Source organism: Crocuta crocuta, unplaced genomic scaffold, assembly GCF_008692635.1.
Source record: "Crocuta crocuta isolate KB4526 unplaced genomic scaffold, BGI_CrCroc_1.0 scaffold93, whole genome shotgun sequence".
Taxonomy (NCBI): Eukaryota; Metazoa; Chordata; class Mammalia; order Carnivora; family Hyaenidae; genus Crocuta; species Crocuta crocuta.
Window position 1 is genome coordinate 7057663 of NW_027529641.1, and position 23157 is coordinate 7080819.

The window sequence follows — 23157 nt, forward strand, 5'->3', positions numbered from 1 at the left end:
ACTTCTTTGATCTCACCCCCGCTTCAACTTTCACGTCTGTGCTAAGGAGAGAACCAAAGATGGGCTTCTGCAGAAGTGAGCAGGTGGAGTCAGGTGCCTGGGCTGAGCTCCAAAGAAAGCCAAGATGTGTGAGAACTTCTAAAATGGCTCTGACCCCGGAGAATGCACCGGGCATGGACACAAAGGCCACTGAAAAGCCAGTCGGTTTGTGGTGTAGTTAACTCCTCACAGCAGTTTCAAAAGCAAGCTGTTGGTTAGCAAGGTTTGGTTTCTTTTGTTTGGGAAGAAAACATTGCTTAAGAAGAAGAAAGAATAGAAATGTACCTGCTGAGTTTAAGACTTGAAAGGGTTTCTCCATTCAGTCTGTTGACTGGCCGGTTATCCAGCTTGGTCCCCAGCACAGCAACCCTGGATTCTGTTGTTTCCAAATTCCTGGGTTCTCTATAAGCAGAGCCTCTTTAATTTTTCTCAAAGGCACTAGGGCAGGTCTCTGCCAGTTACCTCTGGGCTGGAACTTTCCCAAAGGGCAAATGGATCAGTTCCTAAAGGCTGTGGTTAGAACTACTGNCCTGAGTTTCCATGACAACCCACTATCTGCCAGGTTGTGTTCGAAAATTTCACTCCCATCAGGTGCTCACAACATGCTTATGAGAGAATATTATTGCCTACAAGGTCTCCCAGCCAGTGTCTGCAGCTGGTAGAGCCAGTATCAGGACCCAGACCTTACTACTACATTCATGTTCTTTTCACCAAATCACACTGTGGTCACGGGTGCAGAATACAGTGGTCGCAATCTCCGGGACTTCTGATTGTTGGTTTGCTCTCATGATAGTTACCCTCCCATGTTTTAATTTTTATTTTGTTTGGTTTAATGAAGATGGAATATCTTCTGTTTGCTGGTTATTTATATCTTTTCTTTATGAATTGTCTTTTTAGGCTCTGATGATTTCTCTACTAGGGTGCTTTGCATATTTTTTAGTGATTTGTAAACACTCTTTATAAATTGAGGCTATGATAGTGTAAAGCCCTGTTTGCCATCATCTAACTATGGGGGTTGAGATGTTAGAGATAAAGAAGGTGTCTGCCTAAGTACTAGAATTTTTTTAAATACAGGATATTGGTTTTTTTTAACTCTCTCTTGGATAAATGACTTTTTAGCATATTGAGAATTTAAATGGTAACTGCTTGCTGGCTAGCAATATTTAGTCAGAAAAACAGTTTGATTTATTAAATAAGCAGCTACACCTTCACTCTTGTGAGTGGGCCTTGAGAAGAAATAAACTAATAAAGAGCCCCTGATTGTGATGTCTAGTCCTGGCTGAGGTGGGGAGGGTGGCCAAGGCTCTACTCAGAGATAGGCTTGCTTTGCTGGGATAAAAAGGAGTTGTGGCGTGGGGGACAGAGCACATTATAAGGTCTGAGTCTTGGTCATACAGTGATGAATGCATCTCTCTTAAAGTATACCCATCCCAAAAGATAGTCCTTGCCCTATATGATTCCCAATAAACAGTGGTGGCTAGGTCCACTTTGCATTGGTATATTGATTGAAAACGTTTTCAGGAACTTTGAAAAAATGGTTGTAAAACATAGCCATTATTAAAACTTAAATGATAAAAGCTTATAAGTAAATAAATTCTATTGAGAACAAAGGTAACAAATACTCAAAAATCATCACTTCTTAATCACTTTACTGTATTTTGTCATTATCTATGCTTTGGGGGAGGTTATTTATATCTAGTCTATGGATCCAGTGAAATACTATATGATGAGGGAGTGTGGGGCAAGCTGAGAGCCAAATCCAAGCTAGCATACCTCCCCCCCTCCCCCCAAAGTGGGATGTGTGTATAATTCCTCAGGCACTCCTGGCTGCCCAAGGACAAAGGAAAGAAAACAAAGGGTTAAATGATAGAGATCAACAGGACTTGGGTCTCTATCAGTTTGCAGATATCTTAGTAAATACAATAAAAAAGCAATCTGAACAATAGCCTAATCTCCAGAAACCTGTAGACTCAGTTTCCTGGAGCCCCAACATCACCCCTCCATAGTGATATGGGAAACGAAGGAAGAAGGAAATGGCAGGTAAAATTAAATTTCCTTATAACCTGCAGCCCGTTGGCAAATACAGAAAATAACATTTCTTCAGGAACCCCTTCTGTCCTAATGTTAATGCTTTGCTAGAGGGAAAAACAACCTTAGCCTGACAATAGCAAGGCTTCAAGTATCTTAAGAGTCCTCTTTAGCATATCAAAGTCCCTCTGGAGGCCTTCCTTTAGACTTTACCTCCCCAACTTCACAGTATCTAACTAGCCACTCTTCACAACTCCAGCGCAGCTCTTCCTCCCCACGGGTCCTGTCCTGGTGCTTTAATAGTCACCTGTTTTCAACAAAGACATCTTCAAGAATTCTTTCTTGGCCGTTGGCTCCAGACCCCACAAATCCCCTATCATGCCAAAGCCTCATCACTATCTACTGATGGCTACTGTCCACTGTCCTCTCAACTCTGCTCTCAGTGGCATCACGTTGATGGCTTGAAATCACCCATGGCGGGAGCATTTACATGTGGAAATCTATTGATAAACATTACACAAAACCGCTTGATTTACTGTGGATTTTCTAGACTTAAGAAAGTGAAGGAGGAAGAAATATTCATAATGTAGATTAAACTTCAAAGGGTATTATATCTGTAGTCATTAAAGAATTGGGGAAATATTCTAGTGTTTGAAAACTATCATCCAATTCAGTAATGAAGTTGCCCATGCCCTTTACAAATGAATCAAGTTCCAACTTCCATTCATGCTGAAGGACAGTTGTTTCTTGTCATTGCAACCACAGATTGGCTAGAGATAAAAGAGTTTGGCAAAAATCTCTGAGTGTATCCTCTGAGAATCAATGGGCTGTATGTAATTTACAATGAGCACAGAGTATGCCTTATTATTATTTGTAAGCTATGTGCCACACATACTTTGTATTAGTAAAATTTATAATATTGCACACACACACATACCTAATTATATATATGTGTCTGTACATACTTCTCCTTGAGTGTTAGTTGTTAAGTGTTTACCAGCACATAGAATGATGTGGGTCCATGGGTGGGTAAATGGAGATGGAATGAGAGGCCTCAAATAACACACAAAGTAACAGAGCCCTCAATTCAACTGCAATTTGTAAATGGGCTAGAGCAGAGGGCTGCAAACTATGGCCACGGACCCACCACCGGATTTTGAATAAACTTATGCTGAGACACAGCATAAGAATTCATTTACATATTTTCTATGTCTCTTTTCACATCATAATGGAAGAGCTGAGCCCTTGCCACGACTAGAAAGCCTAATATATTTACTATCCGGCCTTTTACAGAAAAAGTTAGCAACCATTAGGCTTGAGTGAAGTGAAAACAACCATCTGTGAATTACTAGAGTTCATCCAAAATATTTTAGAAATAATTTTCTAATTTTAATTTTATGGTACTTTTTGCCAAGCAGAAGTTTCTAATTTTATGTGTATAAATCTACCAAAATAATAATCTCCTCTCCAAATGGTTAGCTAATTGTTGAGGGCTTTTATTTAATACCTCATTCTCTGCTCCTCCCCTGACCCCCAACAATTTGAAATGCTATGCTTAGCGCACCTCTATGACTTTACATGTGGACTCTTTATTGTTCCTCTTGACTTCTCTGTCTATACTAGCATCAGGGTCATACCATTTTAATTATTATTATACTTTAAAAATACAGTTGACCCATGGGGTGCCTCGGTGGCTCAGTCGGTTAAGCATCTGATTTCGGCTCAGGTCATGATCTCATGGTTTGTGAGTTCAAGCCCTGTGTTGGGCTCTGTCCGGACAGCTCGGAGCCTGGAGCCTGCTTCGGTTTCTGTGTCTCCCTGTCTCTCTGCTCCTCCCTCACCAGTGCTCTGTCTCTCTCTGTCTCTCAAAGGTAAATAAATGTTAACAAAAAAAAATACAGTTGACCCATAGAGCAACAGGGGTTTAAACTACACAGGTCCATTTATACACAGATTTTTAAAAAAATAAATAAATACAGTATAGTACTATAGAAGTATTTCCTCTGTTTTATCACTTTCTTAATGACATTTTCTTTTTTTTTTTAAATTTTTTAATGTTTATTTTTGAGAGAGAGAGACAGACAAAGCATGAGTGGAGGAGGGGCAGAGAGAGACGGAGACACAGCATCTGAAGCAGGCTCCAGGCTCTGAGCTGTCAGCACAGACTCCGATGTGGGGCTCACACTCACGAACCGAGAGATTGCGACCTGAGCTGAAGTCGGATGCTTAGCCGACTGGGCCACCCAGGCACCCCTCTTAATGACATTTTCTTTACTTAAACTTACTTTACTGTAAGAATATAGTTGTAACACATTTAATGTATACATTAACACATATAAGATATGTGTTAATTGTGTTATCAGTAAGGCTTATGGTCAACAGCAGGTCACTAGTAGTTAAGTTTTTGGGGAGTCAGAAGGGATATGTGGATTTTTGACTGAGCGGTGGGTTGGTGCCCCTCACCCCCATGTTCAAGGGTCAACTGAATGTCTGAATACCTACATTTATTTTTTTGGCATTTCTCTCACTATTCTCTGTGTTTACTCTTCTAGATGAGCTTTATAATCATTCAGTTAGATTCCTCTTACCCCCTTAATTTCGTAGTGATACTGATTGGGATCATCTTAAAATGGGAGATTTGTGAAGAATGGCCATCTAAATGATGTTGAAGCCAGAAACACAGTACAGAGGAAAAACCCTTAAAAATCAATAACCATCCATTTTAAGTGCCTATTGCATTTTAAGTGCTCTGGTGGGTTAAAAAAATAAATAAATAAAGGGCTGTGCCCAGGTCAAAACTCCCTTGAATCTTGGTCTTAGTGAAGCAGCCTGTCAGGAGAAACACTTTCTAGAAGTCATTGACCACAGTACCCAGCAGATGTTCCTTATACAAGGCACCTGCTAGACTTCAATATTTTATTTGATTTTTATCTTATGACACTTAGAATAAAAACAAACTAACAGAGCTATCCCAAAGCCAGATACAGGAAAACCACTGGCCACAGGTTAAAAAAGGGTATAACATCAGCTAAAGGCTGCCTGTGGTCAGAAGAGGCACCCCACGTCCAGACTGTGCCCTTATGGCTGTGTGGGCTCTGTCAGGCTCTTCTCAGGCTTGGAACTAGCCTCCTCTCTCACAAAATGAGGATAAAAACACTCACAGTAAGATTGCCATGAGTGGGCAGGTTAATAGCATTTGACACGGATGGAAATGTAATGCTTCCAACAGCCCTATGCAGAAGTGGGACCCAAGGCTCATAGAATGGCAGTGACCTGTCCAGGGCCACTGCTGCTGAGGGGCAGAATACAAATCTGATAGGCAGGTTGGCTCCAGACTCAACCTCTATGGTATGCTGGTTCTTCAATAACAAGCAGATACACACTCATACATATATATATGTAACCACCTACACTCATCCCACACATACATAATACATACATACATTCATGTGTACATACATATCCACATGTACATATGCATACTTGCCCACATGTGTGCGTGCGCGCGCGCGCGCACACACACACACACACACACACACACGATACCCACTCCAGTCCATGCACGCACACAGAATTTGGTGCCTTGCCTTATTCCTATATAGAATTAAGACTGACTCTTTGGGGGTAAGAAAGTCCAAAGACACTGGTTCTCCCATTGTATATTGAGTCTTTTTTCTCACATACATATGGAGAATTAAGGTATATTTGCTTCCAAGCAGCTATATCATTACGTTATCTTAATTGTGCAATCTAACTCTCTCTGATAGTCTTTCATTTTTAGCACTTAGGAAGAAATGTTACCCATAGGTGTATTGTTTTAAATTTCATGATGGAAATTTTCAAATAAAAATAAAATAGAGAAATCAAGAGTGAGTTCCTATGTTCCCATCACACAGTGACAACAATCAGCAACATTCCACCAATTTTGCTTTGTCTACCCCTTCCTCGCTTTCCTAGCCCACACCGCCTGAAGTTATTTGTTTTTTATTTATCTTTATTTATTTAGGTAAGCTTTTTACCCAACGTGGGGCTTGACCCCGAGATCAAGAGTCATACGCTCTACCAACTGAGCCAGGCAGGCACCCCTCCCCTGAAGTAGTATTTTTTAAAATGTTTATTTATTTATTTTGAGAGAGAAAGTGAGAGAAAGCACAAGCAGGGGAGGGGCAGAGAGAGAGAGAAAGAAAGAGAGAGAGAGAGAGAGAGAGAGAATCCTGAGCAGGCTCCATGCTGTCATGGATCATGACATGAGCCAAAAATCAAAAGTCGATGCTTAACCCACTGAGCCACCCAGGCACCCCCAAAGGATTTTAAGGCAAATACTAGATCTCATTAATATTTTACTTGTAAATACTATTGTATATATGACTAGCAATAAGAGCTTTTTTTTTCTCATAAACCTTAACTCCTTATTATCATCTAGGACTCTGTTTCAGATGCCCTAATCCTATACTTATTTTATTTTTGAGAGAGAGAGAGAGAGAGAGAGAAATGCACACAAGCAAGAAAGAGTCAGAGGGAGAGGGAGGGACAGAATCCCACACAGCCTCCATGTTCAGCATGGAGTCCGATGAGGGGCTCAAACTCACAAACCATGAGATCATAACCTGAGCAGAAACCAAGAGTCAGAGGCTTAATCGACTGAGCCACCCATGTACCCCTATATCATGATTTTTAGCAGTGAGATGAAATAACATCAGTACCTCATAAAGAATGCATAAGCACTGACTATCATTCCATTCCTCTTTTTGATCCATTTTACTGTTTCCCTAGGTCAGTGGGAATCTGGAAATGCTGGTGAAACAGAGAGAAACCTGGCCCATGTGGGTTGCTGCTCTTTTGGACTCAGAGAGAAGACCAGAGGAAAAAAAAAAGAAAGACATTTTCATCAGGGAGAAAATGTGAATTCTCTGCATTCAAGAGAAATGACGTAGAAGTTTTTAAGACACCACCAATTGTTTCCGTCTGTTTATTACTATGTGAACACCAATTATGTAAAACTAAAACCCACTGGAGCTATGGAATATGATACATGGTGTCAATTAGAGAAAGGGTATTGGAAAGCATGCTTGATTATATTTTCCATTTCAGGTGGATGCCTTACAACCCCACTCACAGGGGAAGACAATAGGAGGCACCTGCTCTTCGGGTGGGCTTGTGGTTATAAAGTAAGTGCGTGGCCAGGATGGAGACAAACCACAGCCTTGGTCGGGCTCTCCGTGCAGGGCACAGAGCTGAACCCGCAGGGCGGAGTGGGGTGCAGAGGAGAAGCATGAAGAAACATGCTTCTGCCTGCGCCTGCCCAGCAGCTGTGGTGTGTCACCCACAGGCAGTCTCAGTAAGTGTGTGCCCAATGAATGAGAGAAGAAATGAGCAAAGACATCCCTAGTGCTACTCAAGGCCACGCTCACTTCCAGCTGAGCAGAGCCATGGGCATCAAAGTGCGTGTGGGAGCCAAAGGCCACGACGAGTGCTAGGAGTTTGCCCGTACCTGAGGGTGCTAAGCAGGATGCCTCCCTGAGCAGGGAGGCTGTCCGAGGAGGAGCAGGTGCACGGCTTTGCCTTGTGCTCCAGGTGTGACCACCAATGTGGGCTCTGAGGTGAGGAGGGCAGGATGGGGGGACCCCTCTCCTTAGTTACCTGGCCTGGTTCACCACCTTCTATGCAAATCCTCAGCAAGGTGTGTTCATCCTCATTTTGCAGGAGGAAAGGTGCAGCAGTGAGGCCAGGTGTCATTGTGGATCGAATGCTTGTGTTCCCCCAAATTCCTATGTTGGAACCTGACCCCAACATGAGGGTATTCGGTGGTGGGGCTGTAGGGAGGTGATTAGGTCAGGAGGGTGGAGCCCTCATGAATAGGATTAGTATCCTACTAAAAGTGACCCCAGAGGGGCACCTTGGTGGCTCAGTTGGTTAAGTGTCCGACTTCGGTTTGGGTCGTGATCTCGCGTGGGTTCGAGCCCTGCATCGGGCTTTGTGCTGACAGCTCAGAGCCTGGAGCCTGGTTCAATTCTGTCTCCCCCTCTCTCTGCCCCTCCCCCACTCACACTCTGTCTCTCTCTGTCTCAAAAATAAATACTTAAAAAAAAAGTGACACCAGAGAGTTAGCTTGCCAAGCTCTTACCATGTGAGGATACAAAAAGGAGGTGGCTGGGAAGAGAGATGTCCCCAGAACCTGACCGCTCTGGCAGCCTGACCTCGGACTTTCCAGCCTCCAGGACTGTGAGGAATGAATTTCTGTTGTTTCTATGCCTCCTGGTCTACGGCACTTGGGTATAGCAGCCTGAATTTTCTAAGATGTCAGAAATTTGGGAAAAGTAGAAACCTGAAGATCTGACCCCAGGCTTGTTCCAATCCAGATGCAAGAGAAGGAAACACACACATTTCCTAGAGCACTGGAACTTTCTGCATTCAGGAAGACCCAGGCTTAACATTTTGAGCATTCTACAGGGAAATGTTCTAAAATGCATCTGTACTTCTCTGAAAGATGAGGGTCTGCAAGGTGGAACTTTGCTCTGGCTGCATAGTCACCAGATCCCTGTCTCAGGCCTTACAGGCTCTGGATGGGAAACTGGGGTGGTGTGCATGGTGCTCGCCTCACATGCCCACCCTGGACACGCAGGGAGCCCACTCTCCCACACCCGGGCCCACGCCTGCTTCCTCAGCCACGGTGTGCAAGGTCCTAGCGTGTCCAGACCCGGCACTCAGTAAAGTTCAATAAAGGTGTGCTGAACACCTGTGTGAGGAATGAATGAAAAGCCACTTGTAAACACAACACAGCTGTGAATCAGGATGTGCTCTCAATTCCCTTGCCAGAGGAGACTGATCTGGGAGAAGACACACCCTTCTCCTGGCCCAGGAACTGAAGGGGAAAATGAATGAACTAATCCGCTACTCAGTTTCTAAAAAACAGTTTTAAAACGAATGACATAAACCAGGTTCAATCTGACAGGGGGTGAGTATTCTTTGAGCTAGCACATTCAGAGGACTCAGTTATTTAGTAAGCTGTGGTCTTTGCTGAGATTTTATAGTACCATTGCATAGCACACCATTGAAACGGAGTTGTTTTCTTTCTTTTTTTTTAAAGCAATTAAGTAAATTGCAGAAATTTGAGGGATATTGCAGTGAATGACACAGAAACCAGAACCTCGCCCCCAAAACAGGGGGCCTCAGGAGCACTGCAGAGAAATGAGGCTGGTGCCACTCCTTCTGGCCAGCCAGTGTTGGTGTTTGCTGCATTATTCTTGGCACTGAGGCTGGCAGTGACCAGAAAACCAGGGAGGGAAAGACATGTGCTTTGGGATCAATCACACCCTGGGCACTGGCAGCCAACACCAAGAGGCAGCTCCCCGGCCTGCATTTCTCCTGGGTCCTGGAATGCTGGAGTCAATGGGAAACTTTGGTCACCTTGTGTCACCTTCTATGGCTGAGGTCCCCAACAGACACCGCCAGACTGACCTGAACTTGTCCGTGTTGGGGTCAGCCCTGATTTGTTAATAATGTGGGTTTGTCTTAATTTTTTTATTTTTTATTTTTGAGAGTGAGACAGAGCATGAGAGGGGGAGGGGCTTCAGGGAGGGAGACACATAATCCGAGGCAGGCTCCAGGCTCTGAGCTGTCAGCACAGAGCCTGATGTGAGGCTCAAACTCACAAACCATGAGATCATGACCTGAGCCAAAATTGGACACTTAACTGACTGAGCCAAAGAGGCGCCCCAGGGGATAGCCCTACCTTTAAAGGCAGACTGGTTGAAAGAGGCTTATCATTCTCTTTTCCCCCCTTCCCTACACTCTGGAGAGATGCTGTTGTCCACCGTGTGCATAGGGAGGAGGCACTAATGCTGGACGTGCTGAGCATACAGCCCAGAGAGGGATCCATCATGCACAGGGAGGGAGAGGAGGGCAGTAAGGTACCAGTGGCGGGCCACCTGCCTGCACTTGCTTCTGCAAAGGCCATCTCAGGTGTGGCACCCCCCCACAGGGCAAAGCTTGTGCGAATGAACTGCATAGGAGCTGCTCAGGAGTGCGCAGACTCTGCGCAGTGTGCCCCGGCCCCCCAAATTCTAATAAGCCACAGGAGGTCAGAGCTCTGAAAGCTTATTCTGTTTCTGTCTCAACTAGCCAAAGACCCATGTTCCAACCATGCCCAAGAATGGGCATTGGCCTGTGTCAGGGCTTACTGTGGGGCTGCACTGAGGAGGGAGCCCCTGTATCGCTCAGCCTGCGTCCACTGTAGTATGTAAAGCACCTGGTCATGTGGTGATCACAAAAGGTTCCGGCCATACTCACTTATTCACCAAACAACCACCTGTGATGACCATGTGGCAGGGGGCACCGGGACCACGTAAGCCAGCAGACATGGTTTCAGAGATCAGTGTGAAAGATGAAGGTAGGGCTGGGGAGTGCTGTGCAGGCAGCAGACAGGGAGCAGAGATGGGGACAGGGGTGTGTGTGGGGGGGTGCGGCACGTAGCTGTGTGTTGGGCACCGAAACAACCCCAAAGCTCCATACCTGGACTTGGGGGAATCATCATTACATAGGTAGATTCCCTCCAGTGCCCACCCCTGGAGGACCGCAGGGTACTCCCACTCACCCCCTGGGAGAGCGTGTCCACTCTTGCAGCTTTCACTACCAGCTACCTGCCAACAACACTCAAATGTGTATTTCTGACCCAGACCTCTGCCCTGGCGTCCAGGCTCACATCTCTACCTGGATTTGTCACTTAAGTCTTTGATGGAACCCCCTGACCCCGTATCTTCTCTCCAGCACCCCCTACCCTGCAGTGTTCCAGATCCAGAGAATTGCAGGTCCATTCTTTCACAGAACAAAACCAAACTTCTGGAGTCGTCCATGTCCCCTCTCTCCTCTCACAGCCCGTACCTCATCTGTTAGCATACCCTCTCAACACGGCTTTTAGAATCTGACTGCCCCACTGCCACCAACCTGGTCTGAGTCACCCTCCTGTCCCATTGTGATGACCCCTTAACTGTGCCTCTCCTCTACTCCAAACACACTGCAGAGTAGTCTGACCAAACTGTCAGGAGTGAACCTAGTAACACCGAAGTTGAGATCATCTCTCTCCTCTGCCTAAACCCCCCAGTGGCTTCCCTCCAATCTTGGCAAGAGCCCGGTGCAATCTGGCCTTGCAGGGTTTCGGCACCACTGGACACACTGCATCAGCACCTGCATGTCGATAAACCCGCCTGCAGGCAGGGCCGGTGGAGGGGGTCTGGGGATCTCCTAGGTGCCTTCCCATCTTGCCGCCCACCCACCCCTGCATGAAGAGGACATCTCCATCTGGGCTTACAGAGGACTGGGGTGTGGGCAGGCTAGAGAGAGGGGAGCGGTGACCTCAGCCAGCAGGGCTCCCTTCAGGATGTGGCCATGTCACAGGAGCCACTGCTTCAGAGACAGATACATCCTCTATTAGGTCTCAGAGAGCATCTAGCTCTGCCCTGTTTCACAGCCAAGGATACTGAGGTCCAGAAAGGGACCCTGACTTGCGAAGCTCTTGGAAGTGTAAATAAACATCTACCAGAATCACAATGGTGTGCACGCTCTTCCCCGCTACAGACATGGGCCCCGGCTTCAGACAGGTTTTGCATGTGAACACTCAGCTCCACAGATGCACCCATCCAGGTGGGTACAGCCGCCAGCTCTGTAGTGCTGGACTCCCAGGCAAGTGGCGGTGCCGGCCGGTATGGGAATTCCACCTCGTACCTGGGGAGCACGCAATGCTTGTGGCTGCAGCCGGCATGAGACACAGATTTTTGACTTTCAACGGTAGGTCAGTGCACTTTGGGTTTTAAAAGAATTCAGTAGCTTCTACTTTTACTTTTAAAATATATGAATTTTCGGTGCCTACGTGGCTTGGTGGGTTAAGCAGCTGACTTGGTTTTGGCTCAGGTCATGATCTCACAGTTCGTGGGTTCGAGTCCCTGATAGGGCTCTGTGCTGGCAGTGTGAAGCCTGCTTGGGATTCTCAATCTCTCTCTCTCTCTCTCTCTCTCTCTCTCTCTGTCCCTCCCCTGCTGTCTCTCTCTCTCTCAAAATAAACTTTCAATTTCGAGTGATTTAATTAGAATTTCAAGTGATTTAAAATTTTGCATCATTAAATGATGTGATCATTTAAAGTCAATTTTCTGGGGGCACCTGGGTGGTTCCATTGGTTAAGCGTCTGACTTCAGTTCAGGTCATGTTCTCACGGCTTGTGAATTGGAGCCCTGCGTTGGGCATTCTCTCTCTCTCAAAAATAAAACATTAAAAAAATAAAATAAAAAATAAAGTCAATTTTCTGCATGAGGCAAGTCAATATTCTTTTCCTGGTTAAAAAAAAATCCCCGAAACTGTGCTTCATGAAAATTCAGAAAAGGACCAGGGCAGTGGAAGGTTCCAGGGTGATCAAGAAGCAGGCCCCTGGGAACAAGAGACCAGGGAAAGCAAACCTCAGGGAACTGTCTACACAGAGAGCATAGTCCCTGTCCCTTTAGTGCAAATCCCAATGCAACAAAGAGATATATGAAGCCAGCAGAGACCGCAGTTGGTGACTACAGCGGAAGACGCAATGATTATTCTCATCTTCTTTCCCGGTGTAATCTCACCACCGCCATCAATGCCTGGCCCAAACTAGGAATTCAACACAGATCAGTTCAAGAAATGATTATGATGCACAAGGAGAGTTATGAAAGGCTACCTTCCCAGAGAAAAAAAAGCAATCTGAAAGCAAGATTAAGAAAACCACTCCATTTACAATAGCATCAAAAAGAACAAAATACTTAGGAACGAATGTCACCAAGAAGATACAAGATGTCCACTGACAGCCACAAAACAATGGTGATGGAAATGAAAGAAGATGGAAATAAATAAAAATAAATAAATAAATCATATTCAAGGATGGGAAAACTCAATTTTGTTAAGATGGCAATTCTCCCCAAACTGAACTAGAGTCAGTGAAATCTCTATCAAAATTCCAACAGTTGGGCGCCTGGGTGGCTCAGTTGGTTAAGTGTCCAACTTCTGCTCAGGTCATGATCTCCCCATTTGTGAGTTTGAGCCCTGTTTCGGGCTCTGTGCTGACAGCTCAGACCCTGGAGCCTGCTTCGGATTCTGTGTATGTCTCTCTCTCTGCCCCTCCCCTGCTTGTGCTCTATGTCTCTCTCTCTCTCTCAAAAATAAATAAAAACATTAAAAAAATTTTTAAAAAGAACTCTTACAACTCCATACTAAAAGACGAACAACACAGTTTTAAAATGAGCAAAAGATATGAATAAACATTTCTCCAAAGATATAAAAATGGTCAATAAACCCATGAAAAGATGCTCAGTATTATTAGTCATTAGGGAAATTTGTGCAAATCAAAACCATAATGAGATATACTTCACACCCACTAGGATGTCTATAATAAGAAAATGGATATGATAAAACAAGAGTTGATGATGATACAGAGGAACTAAAATCTTCATATAGTGCTGGTAGGAACATAAAATGGTACAGCCACTGCAGAGAACAGTTTGATGGTTCTTCAAAAGTCAAACATAGAATTACTATATAATCCAGCAATTGCATTCTTACGTATACAACCAAGAGAACTGATGCCCACCTAAAAATTTACATGTGGACGTTCAAAGCAGCATTATTCATAACAGCCATTAAGTAGAAAGAACCCAGTTGTCTACCAACTCATGAAAGGATAAACGAAATGTTATATATGCAGTTATTTACAAACAACTAAATTGTATTTAGTCATGAAACGGTGTGAAGTATGGATACATACTATAAACATTATGCTACCTAGAAGAAGCTAGACACGAAAGGTAACATATTATGTGATTCATTTACATGAAACATCCAGAAGAGACAAATCCATGGAGATAGAAAGTAGGTTAGGGGTCGCTAGGGGCTGGGAGAATGGGGAGTGTCTGCTTAGTGGGTATGGGGTGTCCCTTTGGAGTGATGACTAAGTTCTGGATTTAGTTAAGTGGTAAATTGTATGACACTCTGAATGTACTGAAGGCCATTTAGTTACATACTTTATTTTTGAGAGAGAGAGATAGAGCATGAGCAGGAGAGGGGCAGAGAGAGAGAGACACAGAATCCCAAGCTGGCTCCAGGCTCTGAGCTGTCAGCACAGAGCCCGACATGGGGCTCAAACTCATGAACCTCAAGATCATGACCTGAACCCAAGTTGGACGCTTAACTGACTGAGCCACCCAGGTGCTCCTAGTTACGTACTTCAAAAGGATTTAAATGGTGAATTTTACCTCCATTAAAAAAAGAAGAGGACAAAAAAGAAAAGAAAGAATTATGAGAAATACTAGTTCAATACACAAGCCTGGAATTAACAGAAGGGTAGAAATAACAGAAATGGTCCATGAAATTCCTGAGAGCCACTGACCTTGCTTCTCAGGGTTGCGGACCTGGGACGGCATGTCTTGGATTTCCAGGGTCCATTCCCCCTCAGCCTTTTCTCCCCAGCAGTGCACGGTCATGAATTCCCAGTTGGTAAACCCTTCATTGGAATGATCCAGCAATCTGCAATTGGAGACTCGGGGTGAGAACACAAGGATCTGGAAAGGAGCGGTGCGGGTTGGGGGTGGGGAGATGGGCCAAGGAGGGCTCTCTCCCAGCTCAGAATTACTCCTTAGGTGACAATACCATCCAGCTGAGTGGTGCCTCCAGGGCGCCAGGCCTGAGAACAGAAGGAAACGGGGCCTGGCCCTCAGCACAGACACAGGTGCAGGTACAACAGTGACCACTTTCAAACCCTTGCATTATGACACAGCCCTGGACAGCAGCTTCACCTCCATTATCCCTCCGGGTCTCCGGAACATTCTGAGAGGCAGGCAGGCTCGCAGGACTTACAGGTGCCCGACATGAGACAGACTCAGCCACGATGGTCTCCCACCAGCCCAATGGATGGAGAGATCCCAAGGGTAGCGAGTGATTCGTGGCAGGTCCAACAGCCAGTAACCAGCTGAGCTGGAGCTCACTCCAGGGCATTCGGACTCCTGTCCTTGTTCTTTCCAGAGCAGGGAGGTGTGTGGGAGGTTACTAAGGAAGGCCCCCAACCCCCCCACCCCACGTTCCTTCAGGGGTTTGGTCCCTTCCTACCCCAGTGGTGATCCTACAGAGGATCGGGACCAATGCCTGGGTGCACAGAGGCAGACGGATGCTAGGCCACATGACTCTTTCACTTAAGTCCCAAGGGCATCACAAAGGAAGCCCAGCTCTTATGTGCTTCTTCTCCAGGAGATACCAAGAAGGAAAAATGTGCAACTCTCCAGTGCTTAACAGGCTTCAACAGATGCATTTAGGGGAGACGACATGAAGGGCCTGGCTGTTCTCCAGTGTAGGTAGGAGGCACCCCTGGGTGCAGCATGGGGAGTGCAAGAGCTCCCGCCCCTCAGCCAGCCTCCCCTTGTAGGTTACGATGAGTGTCCCTTGGTCCTTCTCTACCCCACAGTCCTTCCGAACTGGGACTTCAACTCAGATCCATTTTTCTCTTCTTTGACATGAATAGAAAACAGGAAGCAAGTCACGGGTACCCTCTATCTTCCCACACCCTGTGCCCTGCGTAGTCTCCTCTCCTTGGAAGAAACAATTCAGGTTCTAATCTCTTACTCTTCCTTCCCAGTCTAATTTTCTACTCCTATTGTGGAGCAGTGACTTTACCCAGGAGCTCTTTATTTTTCATCAGAAGTTCAGATGCATATTTTCTGTGATGTACGACTGGATGCCTGATTTGGGTGTTCTCTGAACATCCAACGAATGTATAATAACCTTTATTGGAAGAATGTTTCTTGCAGGGCGAATAGTGAGGGGGAGGGCCACACCCTGTATGTTCTTCTAAGAAACTGCAAAGGTCAAGGCTGATTTTTGTACACGATGTCAAACTGGACCCAACCCGCCTGGGACAGAACAAAGACAAGTTGTCTTTTAAGGGCTGAAATACTTAACGAATGTCANNGAAAAAGCTGCTGAATTGAGCAAGACGTGAAATAAAGTAGAAGGTAATAGATCCACCAAATACAAACTCTTGATATAATCACAAAATCTGTGCCTTGGAAAAAAACCAAATTCCCAAGACTCAGATGACTGACAAATGGCCTCAAGGTGGGTTTCAAGTGCTTGATAGCATAGGTGCAGCACCTCCTAGCTAATGGGTAGTTGGGAAGCAAATGAACTTGGTAGGACCCACTGTCTCCCATCTAAGGGGCATACACTGGGCCTGAGCAGGATGGAGGTTAGAAGAGGGGGGAGGGGGAAGCAGAGTGAACAGGGGCCAGTGGGGCTGCTGGGGTGCTGGAAGATTCTTCTGGGTCAGGAAGATGGATGTAAGCAGGACAGGGAGGGAGGCCAGCTGCCTGTGCTGGGCATTTTCATCTACATCATCAACATCCAGTTCTTGTAGCATTCTGGACTGTGACGGGAGTGAAATGGCTTTCCAGAAATGAGGAATAAAGAGAGGAGAGACGGGCGCCCAGCTGGGAGGTGAAGGAGCAGAGGGTATAAGCTTGCGTCTCTGGGCCCAAAGCCCATCTCAGGGCTGGTCCTTGCAGGTCACTGCTGCCCCGTTGGCCTCTGACCTGCCGCCCCAACCCCTCAGCCTCACTGTGGCTCTTGGTCAACCCAGGTCACCATTTGGTGCCCGGATCCAGCTCCTGCCTGGAAGTCAGGGCTCACCACCTTGGATGCCTCCTGGTGTGCAGCCTGGAGCAAACGGGGCTCTGGGGAGGTGACGTCATGAGTGAAGCGGAGCCTGGGCCTGGCCTCTGCACTACTGTAAGAACAGGGACATAAGGTACCCTGAAGTGGATCCACCCATCAGCCCAGCTCCAGTCTGCTGTTTGCACAGGGAATGAGGGCCCCTTATCACAGAACATCCAATTTTCCAAGAAATGCTAGAAATTTGGACTTTTAGATGAAATCTCTAAAAGTTCCAGTAATAAGAATAGCAACTCTGGTTGCAAAATAGCATGAATAAGGCATTAGCTTGTCAGTGGGTACTCCCAAACTGTTCATGGCCTTGCTGGTCTCCCAAGGGCAGAGGGGGAGTGTGGCGAGGCCTACCTTCGGGAGGGAAAGATGCCACCTGTCGCTCTCACTCTATGAGGGTGGAGCCTAACCTGATGGGAACTGAGCCTGATGGCCAAGCTCTTGGAACCCATGAAACCAGGATCTGGTCTCAGGGCTGCTTTCAGAGGACAAACTCTTCGCTCCTTCAGACAAAGGCCTTTCATCTCTGCAGGTCAGTCTCTCTGGTTTACACAAAGTAGAGGTGGAGTGGAAGGGGGTTAACAGAAGGGGCAACTCCTGCCTGGTCCTGAATGGAGGCATTCACTCAACCCCTGTTTCCTGAATCCTTCAGCCCAAATATGGCTGCAGCCCTAGGCAGGTAACCCACATGGGTCACACGGGCCCAGCGTGTGCAAGCAGGGAGTGAGGCCACTGCCCAGGGTACAGGCAGTGGCAGGGTGCTTCCTGGGTGGCAGGGGACATGGTTGCTAGCTGTTTTTCAAGAAAAGCTGGAAATGCAAATTTGTCCTAAAGCCTTTCTTTTTCCCTCCGCCTCTTAGCTAGAAGGGGCCGCCGGAAGGAAGCCCCAGTCCCCCTCGCTTCCTTCCCCCAGCTCCCATTAATCCCTTCACTCCAGTTCAGAGGCTGTTTCTCAGTCCTTCCGCTGAATGGGACCCTTCCAGGCACATGGGTGAGAAGGCGGCAGAGAGCAGCCTCTGAGCGCCACCCCCACCCCAACATGCGAGCCAGTCTCCGCGAAGCAGAGCCTCCTGCCTCCACAAGTTCAAGAGCACACCCCACAACTGGAGGACAGTGCAGAAGCTTCAGGGGGCGAAGCAGTCCTTCCCTGATACATGCTCTCACTTCAGAATGTGAGAAAAATGATTTTCTGTGCACTCTGAAGAGCAATTAAGTCATAGCCAGAATACCAGAAATCTCTCCAAACCCTTATCTCTCCTGCCTGGAAATGAAAGTTTTCCAGGAAGGATGAGTTTGAAGGCCAGGTTTCAGGTTGGTGGGGAATGTACATCTATCTGAGTGTCTCCAAGAGGAAGGTGCTGAAAGAAAGAACCTGCCCTGGGGGGAGGGCCCTGAAGGGCCGCTGTGATCTGGGGCTGGATAGGCCCTCCTGACAAGCCCCGGCCCTTGCCCCCACCCCACGAGGCCAGCCTGGCCTTACCTCTTTGCCAAGAGTTGAGACTTGGTTCCTGAGGGAGAAATGAGGTGGATCTGGAGGTCTCCCCTGCGCGGGTGGGAAATAGAGATGCGAGCCACCACATGCTCCAGGTAGCCCACGCGCTGGTCTGAGTGGTCTGCACAGGCAGTGGTCAGGGCCGTGGTCCGAAGCGTCTGCACCACGGGGATGCTCCTGGGGGAGGAGGGAGGGGCTCAGAACTCGGCACCAGAAGCTCCAAGTCTCTTGTGAGGGCTCGGGTCTTCCCAGGAACTCCCAGGGAGCACTCTAGCTGCTCTTGGATGTCCCACTCTTGGGTGCTCCCAGTAGAGCTATCTTGCCAGCCCAGAAGATGTTTGCTGTCCTAGAATTTGCTTAGAGCGATAAAGAATGGCTTCACATACAGACTCTGCTAACATACCCAGTGATCGACCCCCTCAGTGCCCACAAGCTGGCTTCTCTCTAAGTAGCCTTTGGCCAGTTTACTTCCTCAACTGCTAGGGGTGAGCCAGGCTTTAAAACCCCACTACTTTGTTTCAAAGACTGGCCTTGACAATATAAGTCACGATGCTGACTAATAACAGCAAACGTTTCCGGAACTGACTGCATGCCAGATGCTAGATATGGCACTGAGAATTTACAAGGATTAATCCCATTAAATCCAGAAAGAGGTCATACTGAAGGTCACACAGCTACTGAGAGGCAGAGCTGGGATGTGAGGCTGGAGTTCATGCCTCCTCCTCTGTTCCACACTGTTCCACAAGGATGCTTGTGTGAACCCACACTTGTGTTCAAGATACTGGGGAAGAGGACATGGAGAAGGTACCCAGGGCCAGAATTGGGCTCTTGTGCTAAATGCACTGGTCAAGGCCGTAGTGGCTGGACCAGAGTAAGGGAAGATGGACAGGAGCCGGTCTACTCCCTACTGTTGTTCATGGAGACTGAGGTCCCCTCCCTCCCCTATCCTCTGATGGGAATGGACGACAATTCTCTTTACGAAGTCAGGGCAGTTTTGCCATATGGGATGGGATCTGAGGATAAGCATCAAATCCCAACCATTCATGGGTTATTTCCACCAGAATCTTCCAATACTCTCCAGAGGAGGCAGACACAAAGCTAGCACCTACACTGTCGCATCCAGGCTGGGCACTCCCACCCATTCTGGGCTGCCACAGCTGCCCTCCCACCACCACTTGTAAACTGAGGAGAGGTCTTCACCGCCCAGCAGCATATTAATAATCCTCCACTGCTCAGCCAGTGCTCCGGCTATTAAGGGGAGCGCTTTTCTCATTACACCCCGACTTTCTGCTTGGGAGGGGAGGCTCAGAGCATAGTCTCAGCATCTCTCAGGAATTACATCGCTTGGCTTTACAGGGCCTGAGTCATAAAAAACAATCAAAACAGTTATAAACAGTGATGTAATTCCCTCAGAGACTCTGTAAATATTTGAAAACATGATTTGCATGCATCATAAATTGATTTCTGACTTCTTTCACTGCCTTCTCCCAGATTTTCCTGTCTGTGTTTACAGGTCAGCAGGCCCCCCCTCCCCCGCTGTGGTGGATACAGAGCCTTTCCTGGGCCCAAGGGGAAAGTCAAGCTAAAGCAGAAACAAAAGCCATAACAAAGTTTAAAAACCTGTGCTATCCCTCCAAACTTTGGCCAATCGGGAATGGAACCATTGCTCTGACCTAGAAACAGACCTGAAATCCCACCAAGAAATTCTTTTTTTTTTTTAGTTTTTATTTATTTTTGACCCAGAGAATGCAAGTGGGGGAGGGGCAGAGAGAGCTGAGGACTGAGGATCCGAAGCAGGCTCCACACTGACAGCAGAGAGCCTGATGCTAGGCTCACACTCATGAGATCATGAGTGAGATCATGACCTGAGCCAAAGTCTGATGCTCAACCGAGCCACCCAGGCACCCTCCATCCTTGAGGAATTCTTAATCCTAAAGATAAGGCATAGGACTTCAGAGCACAGGAAGGGGTACAAGAAATGGCAAGCAGACACTACCCTCACCTGCCCACTTCCCCTGTGTCCCAGCCACAGTGCTGACATCTAGAGAGAGAAAAAACAAGAACAAAAACAAAAATCTCAAGGACTATTAAATACTCAGTGAGATTATGGAAGCTTCTTGCATTTGACATGTTTATTCCTGCAAAGGGGCTCTAGCTGCTAGGCCAACCCAGCAGTCAGAAAGCTCGGTTACTCTAATGCACAGAGGATACCTTGCCCTGCTGGCAGGGTGGCTGGCTGGGGGGCCAGCACACAACTCCTTCCTTTGGAAATTAAAGCCTAGCCTGATTATATTTTCAAACTTAAGACATTACCCCCACCTGGGAGGCAAGGAGTCCCTTCCTCCGGGAAACAAGGCTAATTATAACAATTAGTTTGTATGAACCCACACAGTCACAGGCCACCAGACCTCTTCATTTCTGTAAGTTCTAGGGAAGGGTGGGGACCTCAGGACAACCATTCACGGACAGCGAGGTGTGACCCTCCTTACATGAAGTTAGCCTTCCCCACATTTTATTTCAGCTCCTGTTGGAACAAATAACCCAACATTCCAAATCAGGGGTTTTAAAATTTCCTACAAAGGGAAGGGAAGGGGGTGGGGGGAGGCTTTAAAATGTTTCAGGATAGTTGAGCTGAAATTTTTCTGTATTTCAGATAGAAACTCCAAGTAGAAATGGGGAAGCTGAAAATCAAAAGCCATTGTTTTGTAAGGATTAATTCCTAGGCAGAAGGCGAAACCATCTATGGGGGAAGAAAAGGAAGTTATTGCCCATCCTACGGTTATTTCAAAGAGAACAGAGAAAATGCAAGTGGACAGCAAAGCCGTGTATTTTTCAGTGTAAACAGTGTGCAGAGGTTATCTTTGTCACACGAACATAGCTAAGTTGGACTTGAACCATGAAAACTGATTTAGAAAGGCCTTAAAGTTCCCAGGTTAACCGAACACGTCCCACTGTGATTAAATTCTGTAACTGTTGTCTGCGTATGCAAGGCCATCCCCCAAGGGCCCTAAAGGAACCCAAAGAGTTAAAAAGTCCCATAAGACCTATCTCCAGATCCAGCGATATTTAAACTATGGAGACTGTCCTACTTTGAAAAGATCTCAGAGGACAGACTTGTCACTTCCTGTTGAACCACATTTCAGACTTAATTACTGAAACTCCAGATGTTCTGCTTTTATCCTAAAGTCTCTTGAACAGCTCCCTTCTCCTGAGGGGGTGGAGCAGCCTTAACAATAACTTCCAAGTACCTCCTGACCGCTATGCCTTGACCTCAGAACTTTTCTCCAGTGCATAATAGCATCTAATATCTTGTACATGTGTAGAAACAAGATCCCAATTTACTAAATTCAAGGCACTCACCAAATCACAACGCTTAGACTCAGATAGCATCAGAGTAAAATTCAGAGCCAAAGATAAATATTTTCAAGTGTGGGTTTTCCCTGCTGTCTGAAAGTAGAATGTTCCTATGAAACCTTTCTCAAGCTGAGAGCAAAGGCATTAAGCAAAGAAGCAATTACCATTAATTTATATGGAAAAACATGTGAGTGCTCCCAGACCCTGCCCTTCTCCATCCCCAAATCACCTCTCTTAGGTTTTTCTGATACCTTAAGAAATATCCAGCTAATGTATGCACAAAATAAATCGAGATAAATCACAGATGCTCATAGACACAGTTCAAAGCTGTGGCTGCTTGATGCTGAGATGCTGGGTGTAGTTCCCAGGGAAGGAGTTTGGGGACCACTACTTGCTGCTCAGGCTGTGTGCTGACTTTATAACAGCTTGCTGCAAAACCAATGCTGACTGCTATTTTCGCCTTCTGCCCTTTTTTTTGGTAAAACCAGAAATCCTCTTCAGATTTCTTCCAGGTCTAACACTTTCATAAAAGCCAAGTGCTGTAAGATGAACTTTTGAAAAGTGGGGGATATCTACAAACCAAGTGGCCAGGGAAAGCAAGGAGAGGGGGAGGTTGGTAGCTACCAGCGGAAACCCTCCCTGTTTCACTTGTCTTTCTGCCCTGGCTGCAAACATACTACAAACCAGTATTTCTTTTTACTATTCTTATCTTTTCTTTTCTCTTTTCTTTTTTCTTTTCCTTTCTTTTCTTTTCTTTATGTAGGTTCTTTTTTTAAAAGTTTATTTATTTTTGAAAGAGAGAGAGAAAGAGAACGAGCAGAGGGATAGAGACAGGGAGAGACAGAAGCCCACTGTCAGCACGGAGCCGGACGCCTAGCTCGATCTTATGAACCGTGAGATCATGATCTGAGCCGAAACCAAGAGTACGATGCTTTAACGACTGAAGCACCCAGGCGCCCCCAAGCCAGTATTTCTCACTCCCACCTTGAAGACCTCTTTCCAGCTCAGCTACAAGGGCAGATCTGTGCTCTGGCACAGAGCATTTCCAGAGCAATGCTGACTTACCAAGCTGCAGGGCTGGGGGGTGGGGCAAGAGAAGGCTGGGCCCAGCTCCTCATTAGACAATTCTGAGATCATGCTGAGTGTGAGACCCACCAGAATCGGAAGGCAGGCGGGTCCTTCCCTGTGCTGTATTTGGTATCTGTTTGGGCTGATGACCATTACAATGGAAGATCAACCAGGGGTACCTGGATGGCTCAGTCAGTTGAGTCTCTGACTTTGGCTTAGGTCATGGTCTCAAGGTTCACGAATGTGAGCCCCTCATCAGGCTGTCTGCTGTCAGCATGAAGCCTGCTTGAGATTCTCTGTGTACCCCTCGCCCCCTCACTTATGCATCCACTCTCAAAAAAAAAAAAAAAAGGAAGGTTAACCAGTAACCCTTTCACAGACCTTCTAAAGGATCATAAGTGGAGTGGAGGGGGGTAATTGGGACAGCCTTGTTAAACTAACTGTGGGAAAGCAACTCGGTC

The 23157-nt window shown here is 46.5% G+C and overlaps 1 protein-coding gene across 2 annotated transcripts in view; it reads right to left on the bottom strand.

Annotated features, from left to right (window-relative positions):
• PCSK6 (proprotein convertase subtilisin/kexin type 6) overlaps positions 1 to 23157 on the bottom strand; it is a 142085-nt gene that overhangs the window by 40561 nt on the left and 78367 nt on the right. For both annotated transcript variants that reach the window (XM_077762402.1, XM_077762403.1), the window contains 2 exons: positions 18263 to 18451; positions 14462 to 14598 (listed from right to left, as the gene is read on the bottom strand). In XM_077762402.1, the coding sequence (XP_077618528.1) occupies positions 14462 to 14598; positions 18263 to 18451 (326 nt within the window). The remainder of the gene's footprint in view (positions 1 to 14461; positions 14599 to 18262; positions 18452 to 23157) is intronic.